Source organism: Sorex araneus, chromosome 10, assembly GCF_027595985.1.
Source record: "Sorex araneus isolate mSorAra2 chromosome 10, mSorAra2.pri, whole genome shotgun sequence".
NCBI lineage: Eukaryota > Metazoa > Chordata > Mammalia > Eulipotyphla > Soricidae > Sorex > Sorex araneus.
This window is the reverse complement of record NC_073311.1, coordinates 45,480,189-45,498,671: the sequence shown is the minus strand read 5'-3', so window position 1 is coordinate 45,498,671 and position 18,483 is coordinate 45,480,189. Positions and strand designations below refer to the sequence as shown.

Here is an 18,483-nt window from a genome sequence, read left to right as displayed (position 1 = left end):
TTCCATATGCCAAAAACAGTAACAAGTCTCACAATGGAGACATTACTGGTGCCCGCTCGAGCAAATCGATGAACAACAGGATGGCAGTGCTACAGTGCTACTCAGAAAGCAGGGCTTTTCTCGGAAGGGCAGGACCCTTGGATGAAACATAATCTGGCTTTGAGTGTTCTACTAGAATTCCCCAGCACACACTGCTTAGTCCCACTGACAAGAGCGAAGCTGGGTTGTTGTTTTCTTTCTTTTTGATTTTGTTGCTTTTATACTTTGTTTTCGGGTTACACTAAGGGGTGCTCAGGGTTACTCCTGATTCTGCACTCCGGAATTACTCCTGGCAGTGCTCAGGGCACCATATGGGATGCTGGCCATCTAACCCGGGTTGGCTGTGTGCAGGGCAAGCGCCTCACTTGCTGTACCCAAGTAAACTTAGTTTTAAGAAGCCTCCGAGGCTAGAGGGGTGGTTTGTGGATTGGGGCACCAGCTCTGCAGGCAGGAGCACCGGGTTTGACCCTGGCACCGCATGGGCCCTGAGTCCTGCCAGGAGTGATGGATCCCCAAGTACTAAGTTGAGGATAGGCCTTGAGCACTGCTGGGTGTGGCCCCAAAAATGAACCAATAATAATAATAATAAAAAAGCAGCATATTCAATCTCCTGGACTTCCTGGACTTTCTGTGATTTGGATGCTACAATACATGCCTAAATTTTAGTTGTAAAAACAACGTGATTAACAACAACAAAAAATTTTTAATTTATAATATTCCCATTGTTGATTTGTAACACTGATAGCAGGGGGTTTTCCTGCACAAAACATCCCAATAACACACCTTGCACCAGTGTTCGCCTCCGTTCACCCCTGCCCCAGTGTCCCCAGGCCCCATCCTGTCCCCTCTCCGTGTCCAATCCAGTACTGTGCTTCCAACAAAAGTCTCCCTTTTTTTTTTTTTTAAATGTTTGCATTAATTGTTAATCTCCCACTTTCAGGAAACTCTCATTCCATCACACACACTAACAAGGACCTCTAAATTAATGGTTTAGTGTCACTCGCAAAGACCCAAGTTTGTGGAGCTTGAACCCAGGGCTTCAAACATGCAAGGAAAATACTCTCCACCCCTGGGGATACATTCTGGGTCCTCAAGCTCCCAGGTCTGGACCTGAGTTCTCACCTTGGAGATTCTGACTGCGGACGGAGCTCCAGGGAAGCCCGGAATGCAGGTCTTAAACTCGCTGACCTTGCTGAAAGGGCCGATCCCACAGCCATTGATGGCGGCCACCCGGAACTTGTAGCCCGTGCCGGGAACCAGGTCTTGTTTCTTGAGTAAACTGTAGTCGGGGACGTCTCCGTTCCCCGTCTAAAACGTAGCATATGCAAAGTCAAAGGAAAGGCATGATTGTTTTTTCATTTAACAAAACACTGGAGGGTGAATCATGTCTTACGTCTTATGTCTACAACCACCAGATCACATTTTATCTCCCTCCTTCACACCTGGAGAATCTTCCGGTACAAAAGCCATTAAGCCCACACTGTAGTGATTCTGGTCCAGGGGGAAACTGCCCTTTCCAGCTGATCACTCATAAGGACAAGAAATGTTTGTTCAGCGTGTGAACACTAACAAGTACTGCAAACACGGTGACAGCTATCCCCTCTGCCTGTAAATCTAACAACGCAGCAATGAGAAGACTTACTGCCAAACAGTCTAGCCAGAAACATCCTCCTTTGGAGATTAGCAAGAGAGTTTCCAGAAAGCAAGTGGCCAACGGGAGGGAGTGTATTTTAAGAATGACATCCAGGGGCTGGGATGGATGTTTTTGCACGTGCAGGAGTTCTGGGTTCAATCCCTGAGCACTGCCAGGAGTAAACCCCTGCCCAGGAAATTACTCATCCTCCATCACCATGTTGGGAACAGACCTAAGTACTACCAGGCATGGCTCAGAAAACAAAAACAAAAACACCTAATAGTCAGATTAGGTTTTTAGTCAGATGCTGAATATGCTAAATACATGAACTGTATGCTATGGAGAAGGATCCATCCTAAAATTTAGAATTGTCAGTTTTCACTGTCTGAACCTTTTTAGCTCTCATTACACTGCTGTGAGACAGAATCAATGTACCACCCTCCTATTTAATTCTTTGGTCAGATGGAAGTCACTCCCGGCAGTGCTGGCGGTGCAGGCTCAAGACGGTCTAGGCCTACCTAAGGCAAATCAGCCCTCTGGCCCTTTCGGCCTTCTCCCCAGCACAGTCACCGAAGGGTCGAAGGAGCAATGTCATCCCCATTTTACTGATGAGAAACCAGCCTCAAAAGAGGTCAGCATCATCATCATATAAAATTATCTACTACTGATATAGGGCTGGAGTGATACAGCACAGCGGGTAGGGCATTTGCCTTGCGGCTGACCCAGGTTCAACTCCCAGCATCCAGTATGGTCCCCCGAGCACCACCAGGAGTGATTCCCGAGTACAGAGCCAGGAGTAAACCCTGTGCATCGCCGGGTGTGACCCAAAAAGAAAAAGAAAAAAAAGAAGTCACAAGTGACTTGACCCAAGATCACACTGTTAACTGCTGACACTCCAGGGACAGGAGAGAGAGTACCATTGGGTAAACACTTAGATGTAGCCGGCCCGGCTTTAATCCCTGGTATCACATATGGCTCTCCTAGCACCGCCTCGATTCCTCAGAGCATGGAGGAAGCCCTGAGCACTGCCAGGTGTGGCCCAAGCGGTCCTCAAAAAACAACAACAACAACAACAACCAAAAAAAAAAAAACCACCAAAAAACCCACACCAAAACAGGTAGTGCTGACTCTACAATACTACAAAGCCAAGTTTACTGGCTCTCCCAAGTTTATGTTCTTTTGGGAAAAGCAGGCAGCGACTAGGCCTTTAGCTGTGGATATTTCCTTATGTAGAATCAAAATAAAACCCGTAATTTCATTAGACATATACTAACAAATTACAGCCAAGATTTCTCATTTTATCAAGAATTGGAAAATTTATTAAAAAAAAGAAGAGGGACACCAGAAGTAACAGTAGAGAAACTAATCTATAATGTTCTGTTCTCTATTTGTAGAGATATTTGGAAGACTCAAACCAAGTAACTTTTTTTTTTTTTTACTTTTGGGCCACACCTGCCAATGCATAGGGATTACTCCTGGCTCTGGCCATATGGGATGCCGGGGATCGAACCCTGGTGGTCCAAACGCCCTACCCTGCTGCACTATTGTTCTGGCCCATCAAACCGAGCAACCCTTTCCTAGCAATTCCCTCTCTCTGCAATTCCCCAATTCAGAAAATAAAAAACCCAATCTGCTTTGGAGCGCCATATTCATATTTCTTATTTTTTTTTTTTTTTTTTGCTTTTTGGGTCACACCTGGCGATGCACAGGGGTTACTCCTGGCTCTGCACTCAGGAATTACCCCTGGCAGTGCTCAGGGGACCATATGGGATGCTGGGATTCGAACCCGGGTTGGCCGCGTGCAAGGCAAACGCCCTACCCGCTGTGCTATCACTCCAGCCCCATATTCATATTTCTTAGAGGGCTAATGTCTTACTTACATAAATAAGCATAAGGTCCTTATTTATTCGGGGTGGGGCTGCTGGGGACGGGCCCCAGGGCCAAATACGCACTCTAGGAGGAAACTACACCACTAGCCAATGGGGGCTTTAAAATCAAGGGAAAACTGGGGGCCAGAGAACAGCTCAAAGGGTTGGAGGATATGCATGGTATATGGGAGGCCCAGGTTTAACCCCCAGTACCATGAAATATATATATACACATACATACATATACATGCGTACATATACATATATATCATATATGTGGAAAATTTATATTTGGTCCCTATTGTTCCATCCCCAGCACATGATATATATATGTATACATATATACATGTATACATATATACCTATATATTCCATATTGATTATCTGTATATAAATATGGAAATTAAATTTTGGTCCCTATTGTGGGGGCCACACCCAGGGCCCCCGAGGCCAGAAGATGGAATCGGTGCTGGGGACCAAACTCAAAGCCTTGCACGAGCCAGGCATGTGTGCTGCCACCTGAGCCACAGCCCAGCTCTAACATTTCTTTCACCGTGAAATCTGAAATACAAAATTCCAGATCAGGAAAACAGTTCTTGTATCTATATAGACCAAACAATAAAATTATGGAAGTATTTTCTACAAATTTTTATCTGCAACTGGCCAGACCATGTTACGGACAACTCAAAATCCAACTCAGATAGTGTCAGATTTGAAAAACGACCTGCTTGTGATATGTGATAGAAGAAAAGGAGCCTTTTAACCAAAAGAGTCGCAGTCAGAAATACAGAACTCTCAATATTACACTGTACACATCCTTGTTGCAAACATTCAACTGAGTTAAATCAGCATTGTAAAAAAAAACAAAACAACAAATTATTACTGAGGTTTCTAACCCCTAAAGCAGAACAAAAAGCGGCAGCTACCTTTGAGATGCTTTGTTTCCCTTTGGGCAGCAAATAGAACTGGCTCACCAAAGCTGTGTTGTTCTTAAAAATGCCTACGTCGCACCACTGCCGCTCTCCTGGCTTCACCGTGGTCGCTGGGCTTGGAGGAATCTCTTTCTGATTTCGGAGAAAGAAAGATCTGTGAAGACTCTTACGGAACACACAGAAATGTCCAGACTTATTAAATTCATGCAGTGATCTGTCTGCAAGCCGGCATATGGGTAAACACCAGGGCACTGGGCTCGTCAGCAACTCAACGCTTCCGAGATCAGGCCAGCCGGCAGGGCGACGGGCGCTCTGCAAGTCAGCAGCGCCAGGCTCCGGCCGAGCTGCAGCGAGCAGGCTGTCTGAGCCGTGACGAGTGAGAACAGCAGCTGCTCTAGAGACGACTGTTCTCTCGGAGACCCTCCGAAAATGCAGTCCCTTTGGCATTTCAACATGCTCCAACATGAGCAAACAAGGAAGAAAAAAAATTACTCGAAGCTGGACTGTTTCTACATTCAGAAACAACTAGCAGAAATTCAGTGATCTTTGCCCTTGAAATCTCTCTGATTCTCCAAACTGAAAAGGAGGGAAAAAGTGCTCAAAACTAAAATGCAATGTGACATGCTTTGGCATGTGCTAGAGGAACAGATTAAACAGTTCTATATCTTTTGCGTTTCTTTAAAGCAAACTTCCTCTACCTTAAGCTACTTTTAACGGTAAGTGAATTATACTTATTATACTTATTCCTGGAACTAACCTTTTTTTTTTTTTTTTTTGCTTTTTGGTCACACCCGGTGATGCACAGGGGTCACTCCTGGCTCTGCACTCAGGAATTACCCCTGGCGGTACTCAGGGGACCATATGGGATGCTGGGAATCGAACCTGGGTTGGCCGCGTGCAAGGCAAGCGCCCTACCCGCTGTGCTATCACTCCAGCCCCTGGAACTAACCTTTTTAAGCCATCTTCTTTATAAATGAGACACCTTGCCCAGGAGCTCAAAACAAATGTGCACTCTAGTTACTTATTTTGGTCTTAAATATATAATAGCAAAGGCACATGCTTATAATTTATATTATTTGTTATTTAGGCTATCATACATGACAAAAGGAGCTAACTTACACAAATCTTTGAAGGTAAAAAAAAGAAAGTTTTAAACTTGATATCATTTTTAAAGTTGCAAAAACTCTCTTCAACAACTTTTATAAGACAACGGATTCCAAGTGAAATAATATGTACCATGTTAGCTAATGCAAGGAGAATTAAGAGGGAAAAACGTTCATTTTAGTAACTTCCTAGAGATGGGTCTAATAACACTAAAATTTAAAATTCTGGAAGTTAAAAGTTGATGGAGGTAAATATATAATCAAAATCCTTTAGAGCCGTGTCTGAAAAACTAAACTACTGACACTTAAGATTCTGAAAGACAATTTTAAGTTAAATAAAAACTCTTGTCATAGTAATAAAGTAGAAATTACTGATAATTTTCAAATAAATGTAGAAATATTACACATACGCATTCATTCTTACAATGATCTAATGAGCATAACCCTGGAATATTAGAGCGGCATATTCCTAACATTTAAGTCAGGGGCCCGGAGCCCAATCCCGCCCTTCCATAAGATCCCCCAGCACCACAGGGTATGTGGCCCTCCTCCAGGCGTGACAATAGTCTATGGTGCCTTGGTGGAACAGTCAGGAACGGAGGGGCTCAAGTCACCTGCTCCAGAACATGTTCTTTGGCTCCTCCCACCGCTAACACACACAGAGACACACAGACACTTCCTCAGGGAGAACAGAGGAGGCGCGGCGGGGAGGGTCACTACAGAGCAGGAGCTGCCACCAAGCTCCAGAGCACCACTCAGCTGTGTCAGTGCTGGGGCGCGCACACGTCCCCCCGTAATGAGAGTAGGTGACCCCTGTGCACACTTTCATACGACTGGGACCCTAGAACGCAGGAGTTCTTTGATCCAGCTCTTCCGTGTAACGTAAGACTGCCCCAGTCTGCATCGAGTCACGAGACCGGCCCTGTCAGGAGCGGGCCGGGGTGCCCGCTGCTCGGCACCTCAAGTGCTGTGGCATCTGCACGCACCCACCCTTGGCAGATACTCACGGCGAAGGGCAGGGCTGCAGCGGGACCTTCCACGCGGCTGATCTTACTTGCTGGCAGTGACGTTTCATCACCTGAGAATTAAACAAAGCATCCGGTAAGACACACACCATCCCTGATTAAACAGACATATCAAAATACACAGTACAAATGTGGAAAAAGTAACTAGAGGAAGGGAATAATAACGATTCGACAGATGGACCCTCTGAGCTCAAATCAATTCACAGATATTTTTCAAAGGTCTAGCCAGAACTTCAGAGAATGCAGAGACAGAACACGAATCCCATTGCAAAGCAAACAAAAGAATCTACGAAGTCAGAAATTACTCAAAATGAAGAACTGCTACTCTACAGTCTAGAACAAATACTTTCTTGGGGAAAAACATGGCTAAATGCATTAAGAAAGATATATTCAGGGCCAGAAAGACAGTATTGTGGGTAGGGATCTTGCCTTACACACGGCAGCCCTGGGTTTAATTTGATTCCTGGCACTTCCAGGAAGGAAGGAAGGAAGGAAGGAAGGAAGGGAGGGAGGGAGGGAGAGAGGGAGGGAGGGAGGGAGGGAGGGAGGGAGGGAGGGAGGAAGGAAGGAAGGGAGGGAGGGAGGGAGAGAGGGAGGGAGGGAGGGAGGGAGGGAAGGAGGGAAAAGAAGGAAGGAATATTCTAACTGTACTATAGTATGTTTACTGTATGCTGATTTAAACGTTTCATGTAAGAGCAGAGTATATTATAGAGACTGCACTGTTTTATGTTTATGATTCAAGATAAATGCAATTCACATCTACAACAAGTCTGATGAATTTATATACACAAAATGGTTCAAAATACAGTATGTGAAACACATTTCAAACCTTCAGATTTGGTACTGAATGTTGTGAGTGAAGTTTCATCTTTAACAACCGCCCCGTTTGTACTGGATGATTCAGTTTTAATGGTCTGCTGGGTTACCATAGTGTGCGCGCTGGGAACAGTACCGGACGCGGAGCTTTCGGGGATTACTGTTCGTAAATCCAGGCAACTACTTAGAACACCTAGATTTGCGGAAGTGTGAGGACCTAAAAGCAAAAAGAAAAGATGAAGTATTAAGGCATGCGTCAGTAAAACAGGGCTCTCGGGCCTGGACAGCCTCAGTTTCCTCCACCCTCACGCTAGCCGGGAAGCCTGTGCCCGCTGCTCTCACCTCTCCAGGGCTCCTGGGTGCTGCCCTCCCCCACACCTGGGCGCTCCCTTTCATGAACTACGCTCTCTAGTCTGCGTTTTCAGGGGTTTGCTTCATTTCTGACTCACTCCGTCAGTCATCAAGCCACGCAAACGGGACCCGAGTGCCAGGATGGCGGGTAGGGCGCTTGCTTGGCCCATGCTCCACCCAGGGGCAACCCGAGCCCTGCCCGGTGTGGCCAAAAGCATCAGAACAAACGAAACGGAAGCAAGGCAGTGCCCGGCCAGCTGTACTCTCCCGTCCCTCAGAAGCCTCTGGAAGTGCAGCTGCTCTAGGCCCTTTGCTTCTTCCCCGGCACTATATTCCCTGTGCTTTAACTCATCGGTCATTCATCCCCTACATCCCTACGGCCCAGGGATAAGCCAGGGCTGGGAATCTAGCAGCGAACGAGGGCTCGTGGAGTTTCTATTTCCCACACCTTGAACTTGGCAGTGTAGACAGCCGGCCAAGCAGGCCTTCTCGGCTCTTCCAGGCTCTCCGAGACAAAAATTCCAAAGTACCCGCTACCTGGAGTGCTGGAGCTGGTTCAGTGCCTGAGGCAGCTGTGCGCCAGCCCGTGCCAGGCTCTGAGCAGGGGCCCAGGGTCGCCCCCACTCACAGCTCAGCTGCCGGTGTGCCTAGAAGCTTCCCTACAGCTCTGCTGCTGGTGATCCCTGAAACCCAAAGGGGTCCAGCCCCCGTGAGCACCACAGCCAAACGGGCAGCGCCCAGTTGTGCCCACAGCAACATTCACACGAGGGGAACAGTCAGAGCTTGACCAACACCGTCGGCGCCCGAGCACCTGCCAGCTCAGCGGCAAAGCTCTCTTCTCAAACCTGCTCTTCCTGTGTGTTACAGGGGTCACGGCCAGAGGTGCAGGAGGGGCCTGGGGGCCAGGCTGGTGATGCTCCACCCTGCAGGGCATCCCGAGGATTCGATGCTTGGCCCCCAGTGCTCAGGGTCCCCTGGGTGTTGGGCATGCAGTGCAGGGGACAATCCTCAGGGCTTTCTCCACGCCCTGCACTGACGCTATTCCCCAGCTCCTTAGATTTTCTTTTCTTTTTCTTTTTGAGGGGGAAGGGTTTGGGGCCCCATCTGGTGATGCTCAGGAGTCACTCCTGGCTCTGCACTCAGGAATCACTCCTGGTGGGACCTGGAGGACCCTGTGGGCTGCTGGGGATGGGACGCGTGCAAGGCAAACACCCTACCCGCTGCATCTCTCTGGCCCCTGGATTTTCAATGTCAATGAAGAAAATGGTGGCTTCCTCCTCCATCTATGTATCCAACTCAGCTGAGAATCGATAAACTCATTCTAATTTCTCACAGTCCATCAGTTTCTAAGTCTGATAACGCTGCCTTCTCAAGGTCCCATTGATCCTCTCCTGGCCACACCTTCATCCCGACGTACCTCCTATAGTTCTAAAGGCCTCTCGGAAGAAGTTTCCCAATCAGTCTCTGACTAGATGATGTGCCCAGTGCCCCTTCTGAAAAACTTGATCTGTTACTTTCCCACCCTGGAAACACACCAGCTACTCTAACCTGCATGGGGGGAAGGAAATTCCAGCTCCTACTGTTAACTTGATATTGAGTCATCCACACATTTGCATGTCCACGATGTGCCAGTACAGTTATGGCCCTTGTCTGAGGTCCTGACATCTCTCGAGCCAGGGGCAATATGGCGGGTATAACTTAGAAGCCGGAACAAAACCATGGAAGACTGATTTTATTTTTTTCAAAGAGTATCAAATTCCCTACCATTATAAAAAAAGTTTTGCTTGTCTTAAAATGCCCCCTCTGTACCTTCATTTTTCCTTAGTATATCCACCACACTATTATGATTAGAAGAATTAGTTGCCAAAGATGAATGTAAAATGGCATTTGAATCAGCTGCTGCTTTGAGATCTGGTTTGTTTCTCACTGACGCTCCTTTCATAGCTGTATGTTCAATTTTTGCACTGTTCATTGTGTCACTGATCTAAAAGAAATAAAATAAATTTATTGAAGCAAGTATGTTCAGAGAGCAGCGTGTGTAAAAAATCAAAACAACTTCAAATTAAATTTGACACCGAGTTTAATAAAATATACAAAGCTTCAAACCTGTCTTTGTTCCATCTTTTAAAATTTTATACCTGGTTCCTGGGACCAAAGCCCGGGCCACTCAACAGGGGAGGCACACACTTCCTACTGGGCCACACTCCCTGTCGAGCTGCCACCACAGTTTAATCTGTACACGAGTAGTCTTTAGGCTCTGTAACAGCTTCAGAAGGCAACTGCCAGGGCCACAGAGATGGTACAGTGGGCAGGGCACTTGCCTTGCATGCAGCAGACATGGGTACAATACCTGGCACCCCATGCGGTTCCCGGGAGTCATCCCTGAGTGCAGAGCCAGGAGAAAGCCCTGCTGAGAGCTGCTAGGCATGACCCAAATCCCAACAAACGAAACCAACAGTGGGCTCTGGGAGGGATGGTTCCCAGAGAAAGAGGGGGAGAGAGGGGCGGGAGAGGGTCCTGAGTGCTGGAGCACATGTCTGGTGTGCACGAGACTGAGCTGGACCCCTGGCACCACCACCACTCCCTTGCATGTCTGACTATGCTGAAAAGAGTCTTACGATGCGGAGGGTCAGTGTGACTCGTGGTGGTGGATGGGGACCACGCAGTGCCAAGCATGGAACCTGGGCTTCCGGGATGCAAAGGATCCGCTCCATCCAGCCCTCCTGAAGCCCCTCCCCAGCCAGGTAACCGTGCGCCAGGGACAGGGGGGGCAGCGATCAGATCCACAGCCCCATACGTGCGGAGCCACACTCAGGGCCCGGAGAGGACTCTCCTGATTTGCCGGAGAATGAGTATGAATCACTAAGAGACAAGAAGAAAACTGAGCAGACGGAAAAAAGAGTGGCAATTATGTGAAGAAAAAGAAAGACTTACGCGAAGCAATGCCAGACACACACACACACACACACACACACACACACACACACACACAAAAGGGAGGATGTTCATAGTATATTACATAACTCAAAACAAAAATGAAAGAAGGATTTTAAAAATATTTAAAGAACATCGGGAGGAGAAAGGGGTAGGAAGAGGTAGTATTTTTCAGAGATCATCAAATCTTTATCTGACGTTATTGATGACAACGGATCTCAGACTGGAAGTCCAGAAGTAGTAGAGTAAGTAAGGAGTAAGGATCTTATTTAAAACCACAAAGATAGCTACTCTAAGTGAAAAAAATAGTTGAAAATTGTTTCTAAGGGGCAAGAATAAGAGCAAGGAGAGACAAAGCAGGAAAATACTGCCTTCCATTGTAAATCTTGTAGGGCCAATTAATTTGCAAAATACAAACATACGCACACAATGTGTAATCAACAGGTAAACATGTTAGCTGTTATTTATGTATGTAGCTGTGCACAGACACACACTCTGCATGTGCACAGGCTCTTGGCGGCAGCCTGATACTTCCTGACATTCAAAGATGTTTCTGCTCGCTCTCGTCCCCGGCCACGGGAGCCTGTGCCTGTCCCATTCTGTAAAGAGCCTAGGCTGTGTGGCCAACAGTACAGGGGGCAGGGCATTGTTTTTGCATACAAGCAACCTGGGCTCAATCCCGAGAAGCCCATACGGTCTCCTGAGCAGCGCCGGGAGTGACTCCGAGTGCAGGAATAACTGTGAGTTCTGAGCGCTGCTGGGTGCAGCCCTAAAACCAAAATGATAATCATCATCATCGTCATCATATAAAATTATCTACTACTGATGTAGGGCTGGAGTGATATAGCACAGTGGGTAGGGCCTTTGCCTTGCACTCGGCCGACCCGGGTTCGATTGCTCTGTCCCTCGCGGAGAGCCCGGCAAGCTACCGAGAGTATCCCGCCCGCATGGCAGAGCCTGGCAAGCTACCCAGGGCAAATTCCATATGCCAAAAACAGTAACAAGTCTCACAATGGAGACGTTACTGGTGGCCGCTCCAGCCAATCGAGGAACAACGGGACGACAGTGCTACGGTGCTACTATTAGTGTAGACAGCAGGTTGCCAGGTTTGAAAATTGGAAAGGAAATCTTGAAAGGAGTACTAGTCATTAGTCTCCACAACAGCCACTACACATTTCTTTTGTGTAGGCTGGAGTTGGTAGAGGGGGCTGGGCCACATCCCATGGTGCTACTCTGGGGTCACTCCTGGCAGTGCTCAGGACACCGTATGTGATACTGAAGACCAAACCGGCGTCTGTGCATGCAGCAAGCACCACAACCTCTGTACCATCTCTTTGGCCTGTGTGAAGCAGCTCTTAAAAATTAAAAGTAACCTCAAAAACAGGCTCAACTTAGCAAGTCATATTCTTGGTCACGAGCATTCCTATGAAAGAAACGGGGCTCCTGCGCCTTTCTGAAACGCTTGCTTACAACCTGGAATAAACACGTGTGATATTTAGCAAAGCCGAAATACAGATGCCAAGGTCCTGTCGAGAGGAGTCCTCATGCACGTGGCTCTGTGCCACGCGGAATGAAACGCAACTTCCAGCTCCCGGCCAGGGCGGCCCAGGTCAGACTCCATCACCTGCTCTGCGGGCCTTTCTCTGCGACAGCTCCCCGAGCACTAGCCGGGGGATTCTGTTTCACCAGACCCTGATAAAGGCCTGGGGGTCTAGGCTGGCTTGCCTGCTCCCATCTGGGGGTCAGGAACACACCCAGCAGTGCAGGAGGGCCCCGCCAGGCCTGCATGTGCACCTGCCCTCTGGGCCGGCTCCACACCCATGTGTCTTTCTCCTCTCGGGGCTGAGGACACGAGTCCGAGGGGCCACACGCTAAAGGGATCTTTCCGGAACTGGGACTCCACCCCCAATCTGCACTGACCGTCATGCATTTGGAGACTTACATTGTTGGGAACGGCGCTGTTACTGCCTGGTCTGTGAGGGTCCATCCGGACTCCTGTGGGAATGAGAAAGTTCAGATATGGCCTAAATGAACTCCAATAAAATACATAAAAGTTCAAGTTCTGTCGCTGTTTGTTTTGGGGCCACCCCCAGTGGTACTCAGGGCTGATGCCTAGTTTGGTGGTCAGGGCTGCTCCAGGCACAGTGCTCACAGGAGCAGGCAGTGCTGGGGCTCCGGCCCAGGCCTCCGGGATGCAGAGGTGCTCTGGACTCTTGAGCTATCGCTCTGGACGCAACTCGACATTTAAAGGCTAAAAAAGTAATATACTTTCCAAGTTTCCGTTTTTAGCAATTTCCTTAACGGCTGAATGAGATCTCTGCTAGAATAAAATGTAAAAGTAACGTTGCTTTCCTTCCCAAATGCCTTAAAGAAACATGTATCTTTAACATGAATTATCAATAAGTTTGTGGGGGCGGGGGTTGCAAAGGCTTCACGGATGCTCAGCTGTAAGCTACACCCCCAGTTAAAAAGCTGAAATATCTATGATAGGGAATTCAAGCCATCGCCTAAAGTCCTGTAGTGTACGGATTCAGAAAATACATCAGAATGAGCCGCAGGAGACATTCTCTCCGACACATCTATTCATTCTACCTCACAGGGGCAACTCCGCCAAGTTTCAGAGCAGAAATGCGCTGTCCTTGATTCACCAGGCACGAACTGTCATTTCAGACAATGCCTGCTTTTGGGGGTGCATGGGGGGCTGGGGGAAAGGCCTGGGCCACACCCGGCGATGCCCGGGGGGTCACTCCCCGAACCCACATGCGGACCTCACGCTCCGCTCCTTCGGGTCACATCTCCCTGACCTCTCACGCCAGGCCTGATCCCAGACCTTCTCTGCAGCGCACCGATTCTGAAGGCGCCCAAGCGGGCACGCTCCAAGTGTGGCCAGGGTGTTACCTTGCATATTCGGGGCTGCTGAGGCGTCTGGCGGCGCAGCCTGGTATGGCGAGTCCGTGTTCAGCTGCAAAAGGTAGCCCTCCACAGTCGGCACCTCGTCCCACTTCACGTGGAAGGAGTTGGTCGTGGCTTTGATCAGCTGGACCTGGGAAGGTGCTGGTGGTTTCTCTAAAGGACAACATCACGCATTAGAGTTTTGAAGGCATCAAGGATTCACCTATATATACAGCCTGTGCGAATCTGAAGCTCTGAGAAACACCAGCAACGAACGGCTCACCTGTTGGTTCACAAAAACACAGCTAAAGGTCGAACTAGGGGGCTGGTGGGAGGGAATCGGGGGACACTGGGGCTGGGAAATATACACTGGTGGAGGGGACAGTGCTGGAACACTGTATGACTGAAACCCTATCATAAACAGTTTTGTAATGGTCTATCTCAGTGATTCAATAAAAATAAATAAAAATAAAATAAAGGAAGAATAAAAAGAGTTTGGTGTTCTGATTTTTTTTTTTTTTTTTTTTGCTTTTCGGGTCACACCCAGTGATGCACAGGGGTTACTCCTGGCTCTGCACTCAGAAATTACTCCTGGCGGTGCTCAGGGGACCATATGGGATGCTGGGAATCAAACCCAGGTCGCCTGCGTGCAAGGCAAATGCCCTACCCGCTGTGCTATTGTTCCAGCCCCTTTTTATTTAACTTCTTAAGCAAATATATCTACAAACAAAACAATCCAGTCCAAAGCTACTTATCAGACTCAGAGAAAAATGTTTAGTTCTATGGCAAATTAGAGTTACATTATTTACATTAAATCCTCAATTTTATGAGCCAATCTTTAACCAACATCACAGAAGCTTGAAATACTATTATTTACTGGCTAAATAACTTAAACAAGGTATTTGGAAAAGAAAATTTTTTTTTAAATATTAGTACCCTTTAATCAAAATCAGTCCTATTTCAAACAGTAATTAATTTAGTGTAAAATATTAGCAACATTTATAAAGCAAATAATAGCCAGAGACTTGGCTGGAAAAAGGAACTTGCAATTATTTTGCAATGTCCTGTTTTCCTTCTCTCTGTATATTTCTACGTCAGGGAACACACAATATTCTCCAAAAAGGCATCTTTGACCAGTTCTACAAAATAATTTATTCTTCTTGCACATTGAAATCTATAAGCTACAATTTAATCCTTATCCAAGAAGTTTAATAGCAATCTCCACATACATTTTAAAGAATTAGCAAAAAGTGACTCCAGAGTCCATACCTGTTTCTGTAAATCAAGTTTCATTTAAACAAGGCTCTGCTCACTTATCTACACTGTCTGTGACTTTGGGGAGGGATCTGGGCCACACCTGGCCATGCTCAGAAGCTTTTCCTGCTCTGTCTTCAGGAATGACTCCAGGCACTGCTCAAGGGATCCTATGTTGTGGCAGGGAGTGAACTGAGGTGGGCCACATGTAAGGCAAGTGCCTTCCCTCCTGCACTCTCTCTCCAGTCCTATCTACAATTTGTTTTTTATATAACAGCAGAAATGAGTAGAAATAGCATTAGAAAATCTAGGAACAACGCAGACAAAGAATGGAATTCCTAAAAACTTGGGAGAGGGGTAAGAGACAAGGGTCCGTCACATTGAAAAGGACCAGGAATCAGTAAAAGGAACAAGAAACGAGAAGTAGTTTAGTTTCCTCAATAAAAATACCAGATAATCCCCTTGAATATAATAGAACAACGCTTTCAAGCTTCTGAAGGCAAATAATTTCCAACCAGAATTCTGCTCAACTAAATAAATTCATAAAAATAAAAAAATTAATAAGAAACATTTACTTTGGAATAATTTTAGATTTTAAGAAAAATTAGTGCTCCCTTATGTCACTCATCTATTGCCAACATATTTGTCAGAACCAGGAAATTAACGCTGGGGAAATACTATTACCCAAACCAGCTACTTGGATTTCTCCAGTGTTTCAACTACTGGCTCTTCATGCCAGGAGCCAACCCCGGTTAACAGTGAATTCTGTCCTTTTTCCTGAGGCTCCTCTGATTTGTAACTATTTCTCAAGGTCTCTCCCCACCCCCCCCTCAGTTTTTCATCACAATGAACTTTTCTGTTTTGTTATGGGGCCATTCCTGGCGGTGTGCAAAGCTTATTCCCGGCTCAGGTCAGGAACTGATCACTCCTGGCACTGATCAGAGGAACATATGGTGTGCCGGAGATCGAACCCCGGTAGCTAGGAGCAAGGCAAGTGCCCTGCCCACTCTCCCATCCCCCTAGCCCCTCACACCAAACCTCTGCTACCTTCTGCAGAGACACCTAGGACACCCCTCTCACGGCGTTACAGATCCCTGGAACGAGAACCACCGGGGTTATCTCCTCATCGTGTACATGGCGGGGGAGGTACCTGGCATCAAAATGACGTCACGAGCAGTACCAGCCTTCACTGGGGGGGTTCTTGCCAGGGCTTCCCACTGCAAAGCCACTGTCGTCCCCTTTCTACACTCTCTTCCCAGCGGGGTTCCGGAACCCGAGTTAGACTCAAGAGAGCTGAATTAACGCCCCCTCTGCGGTCCTGAGTATCTAGATTCTTCATTCTAGTATCATAGATTCTTCATTCTCTCCACTTTTACTTATGGGAAAGAGAGGCTGTGGCATTCAGAGTCCCCAACGAAGAAAATCATTCTAAGTATTTATTTACCTAAAGGAAAGAGCATTCTTCGTTACTCTTACCTACCAGTATCAAGATACCAAAGGTCCTTGCAGCAAACTTGACTGTTTAAGGCCTTTTTGTAGCCGTCTCTTCCGCTCCAGAAGTATAACCGGGTGCCAACTGCAACCGCACAGTGTCCGGCTCGGGGTCGAGGCCGTGAATTTTTTTTATCCTCCTGAGAATCTGACACAAGGGTGGTCCACTCTGCCGTATCTAAAGAGACAGAAATATTCATGAGGGATGCTTTCTTCTTCAACAACAAAGTAACCAAAAAAATGCTTTCATTAAAGAAATTTAATTTCATTAAGGAATTCTTCAAAGACTTACCCAGATTTAGGTAAGAAAATGAACTGGTACATCTCCATTCACAATCATGGGGTGCAGTCTCATTATTTTCCCCTTTATGTGGAACCCAGCCACCAAAAATGTACATCCTGAACAACAACAACAAATAAGAACATAAAAGTAGCCAATGATTTTTTTCCCCCCTGAAGGTTTTAATTTCGTTTTAAAAATTCTTAAGTGCTAGGAATAAACTTAAATTTCTTATTTGTTGTCTCAAAACTTCAGGACTATTTATTCACTCATCACTAGGAGGAAAGTAACGGGAGAAAGACCGTGACAAAGTGGTCCTGTTCCAAAATGTTTAGTGTTTTATTTTTGGCTTTAGGGCCCTACGTGGCGATGCTCAGGGCTTATTCTGGCTCAGGGATCACTCCTGCCTACAGTGCTTGGGGGAAACAAAATCAGTGCCAGGATGCAAGGCTGGGTTGTCTCAGGCAAGCACCTTTGCCCCTGTACTCTCTCTCCACTCCGGGAGCTTCCAGTCTCATGAAGCAGCAAGGAACCACAACACTCTGACAGGTTACTGCCAGGACCTCCAGGTCAGGGAGCCGGCGAAGAGTTCCGGCAAGCGTGCTGTGCATGTGGGCGGCTCGGGCCAAGCCCCAGCTCCGCAGGGCTGGGCATGGGTGGCAACCCTCATTTTAAAAAATGGTTCTCTTAAATGGAATGTTCCAAGAATCAGTACTGTCTGCCACATATGAAGGCGAGTTCATTCAGAAAGACACTCAATTACCTACGACATTTGAAAGTTCCGTTTTGAACGGCATGCGTGTAGTAACCAAAGAGGACTGTTCCATGGAACTTTTTGGTGTCTGATATGCCTCAAATGAAAAACTTGAAGGCTATAGCTCTCCTGACCTGAGGGTTCTTAGGACATGCCCAAGAGTCTCTAAAGAAGACGGGTTCAAAAGGAAGAGCTGAGGGTCCACGTGTTCTTACACAAACCGAAAGAGCTCTCTCTTTTTTTTTTTTTTTGCTTTTTTTGGGTCACACCTGGCGATGCACAGGGGTTACTCCTGGCTCTGCACTCAGGAATTACCCCTGGCCGTGCTCAGGGGACCATATGGGATGCTGGGATTTGAACCCGGGTCGGGCGCGTGCAAGGCAAACACCCTACCTGCTGTGCTATCTCTCCAGCCCCAACAGCTCTCTTTTTTAAATGCATGGTATAGAGTGGGATTCCCTCGGGAAAGTGTGCCTCAGTGGGGCAGAGGTTTGGAACATACCCAGAAGCGCTTAGGAGCTACTTAGGCTCTGCTGCTCTCCAAGGTGCTCAGCGCTTAGGGGACCACATGGTGCCAAGGACTGAATCCAGGCCTCCTGCATGCAAAGCACACACACCAGCCACTGAGCTATCTCTCTGACCCTAGGGAACTGCATTCCATAAAAGTGTTCTGCTACTCGAAAGGGCATCTTGTTTGAGTTTCTTTAAGATTACTCATGAAAAAGAACTAACGACTCTCTCGATATTGTAATTAGTTGTTTCCTAAAATGTAACTTTCAAGGTGAAATTTCTACCCAAGTAAGTAAACTCCGCTTCAACAATACTAAATAATCTTCACCCAATGTTGCACAAATAAAACTTGCTGATCTAATCCTTACAGAATTCCCTGGGCCAGAGCACTAGTACAGCGGGTAGTGTGTTTGCTTTGCACACTGCTGGCCCGGGGTTGGTCCTCGACACCCTACATGGCCCCCTGAGCCCGCCAGGAGTGATCCCCGAGCACAGCGGAAACTGAGCTGCACACAGTGCACCTCTTGACCCCAGGTGACACTGCACAAGCCGAAGCAGAGACGTGGTTGCCAGCATTCGCACTCTAACCCCGACTCCAGCC

General features: G+C 47.2%; 1 protein-coding gene across 2 annotated transcripts in view; it reads right to left on the bottom strand.

Annotated features, from left to right (window-relative positions):
* HCFC2 (host cell factor C2) overlaps nucleotides 1-18,483 on the bottom strand; it is a 39,575-nt gene that overhangs the window by 9,320 nt on the left and 11,772 nt on the right. For both annotated transcript variants that reach the window (XM_055118133.1, XM_055118134.1), the window contains exons 6-14: nucleotides 16,631-16,737; nucleotides 16,328-16,516; nucleotides 13,600-13,767; nucleotides 12,644-12,696; nucleotides 9,577-9,751; nucleotides 7,430-7,633; nucleotides 6,583-6,653; nucleotides 4,467-4,604; nucleotides 1,162-1,347 (exon numbers count right to left, since the gene is read on the bottom strand). In XM_055118133.1, coding sequence (XP_054974108.1) covers nucleotides 1,162-1,347; nucleotides 4,467-4,604; nucleotides 6,583-6,653; nucleotides 7,430-7,633; nucleotides 9,577-9,751; nucleotides 12,644-12,696; nucleotides 13,600-13,767; nucleotides 16,328-16,516; nucleotides 16,631-16,737 — 1,291 coding nt within the window. The remainder of the gene's footprint in view (nucleotides 1-1,161; nucleotides 1,348-4,466; nucleotides 4,605-6,582; nucleotides 6,654-7,429; nucleotides 7,634-9,576; nucleotides 9,752-12,643; nucleotides 12,697-13,599; nucleotides 13,768-16,327; nucleotides 16,517-16,630; nucleotides 16,738-18,483) is intronic.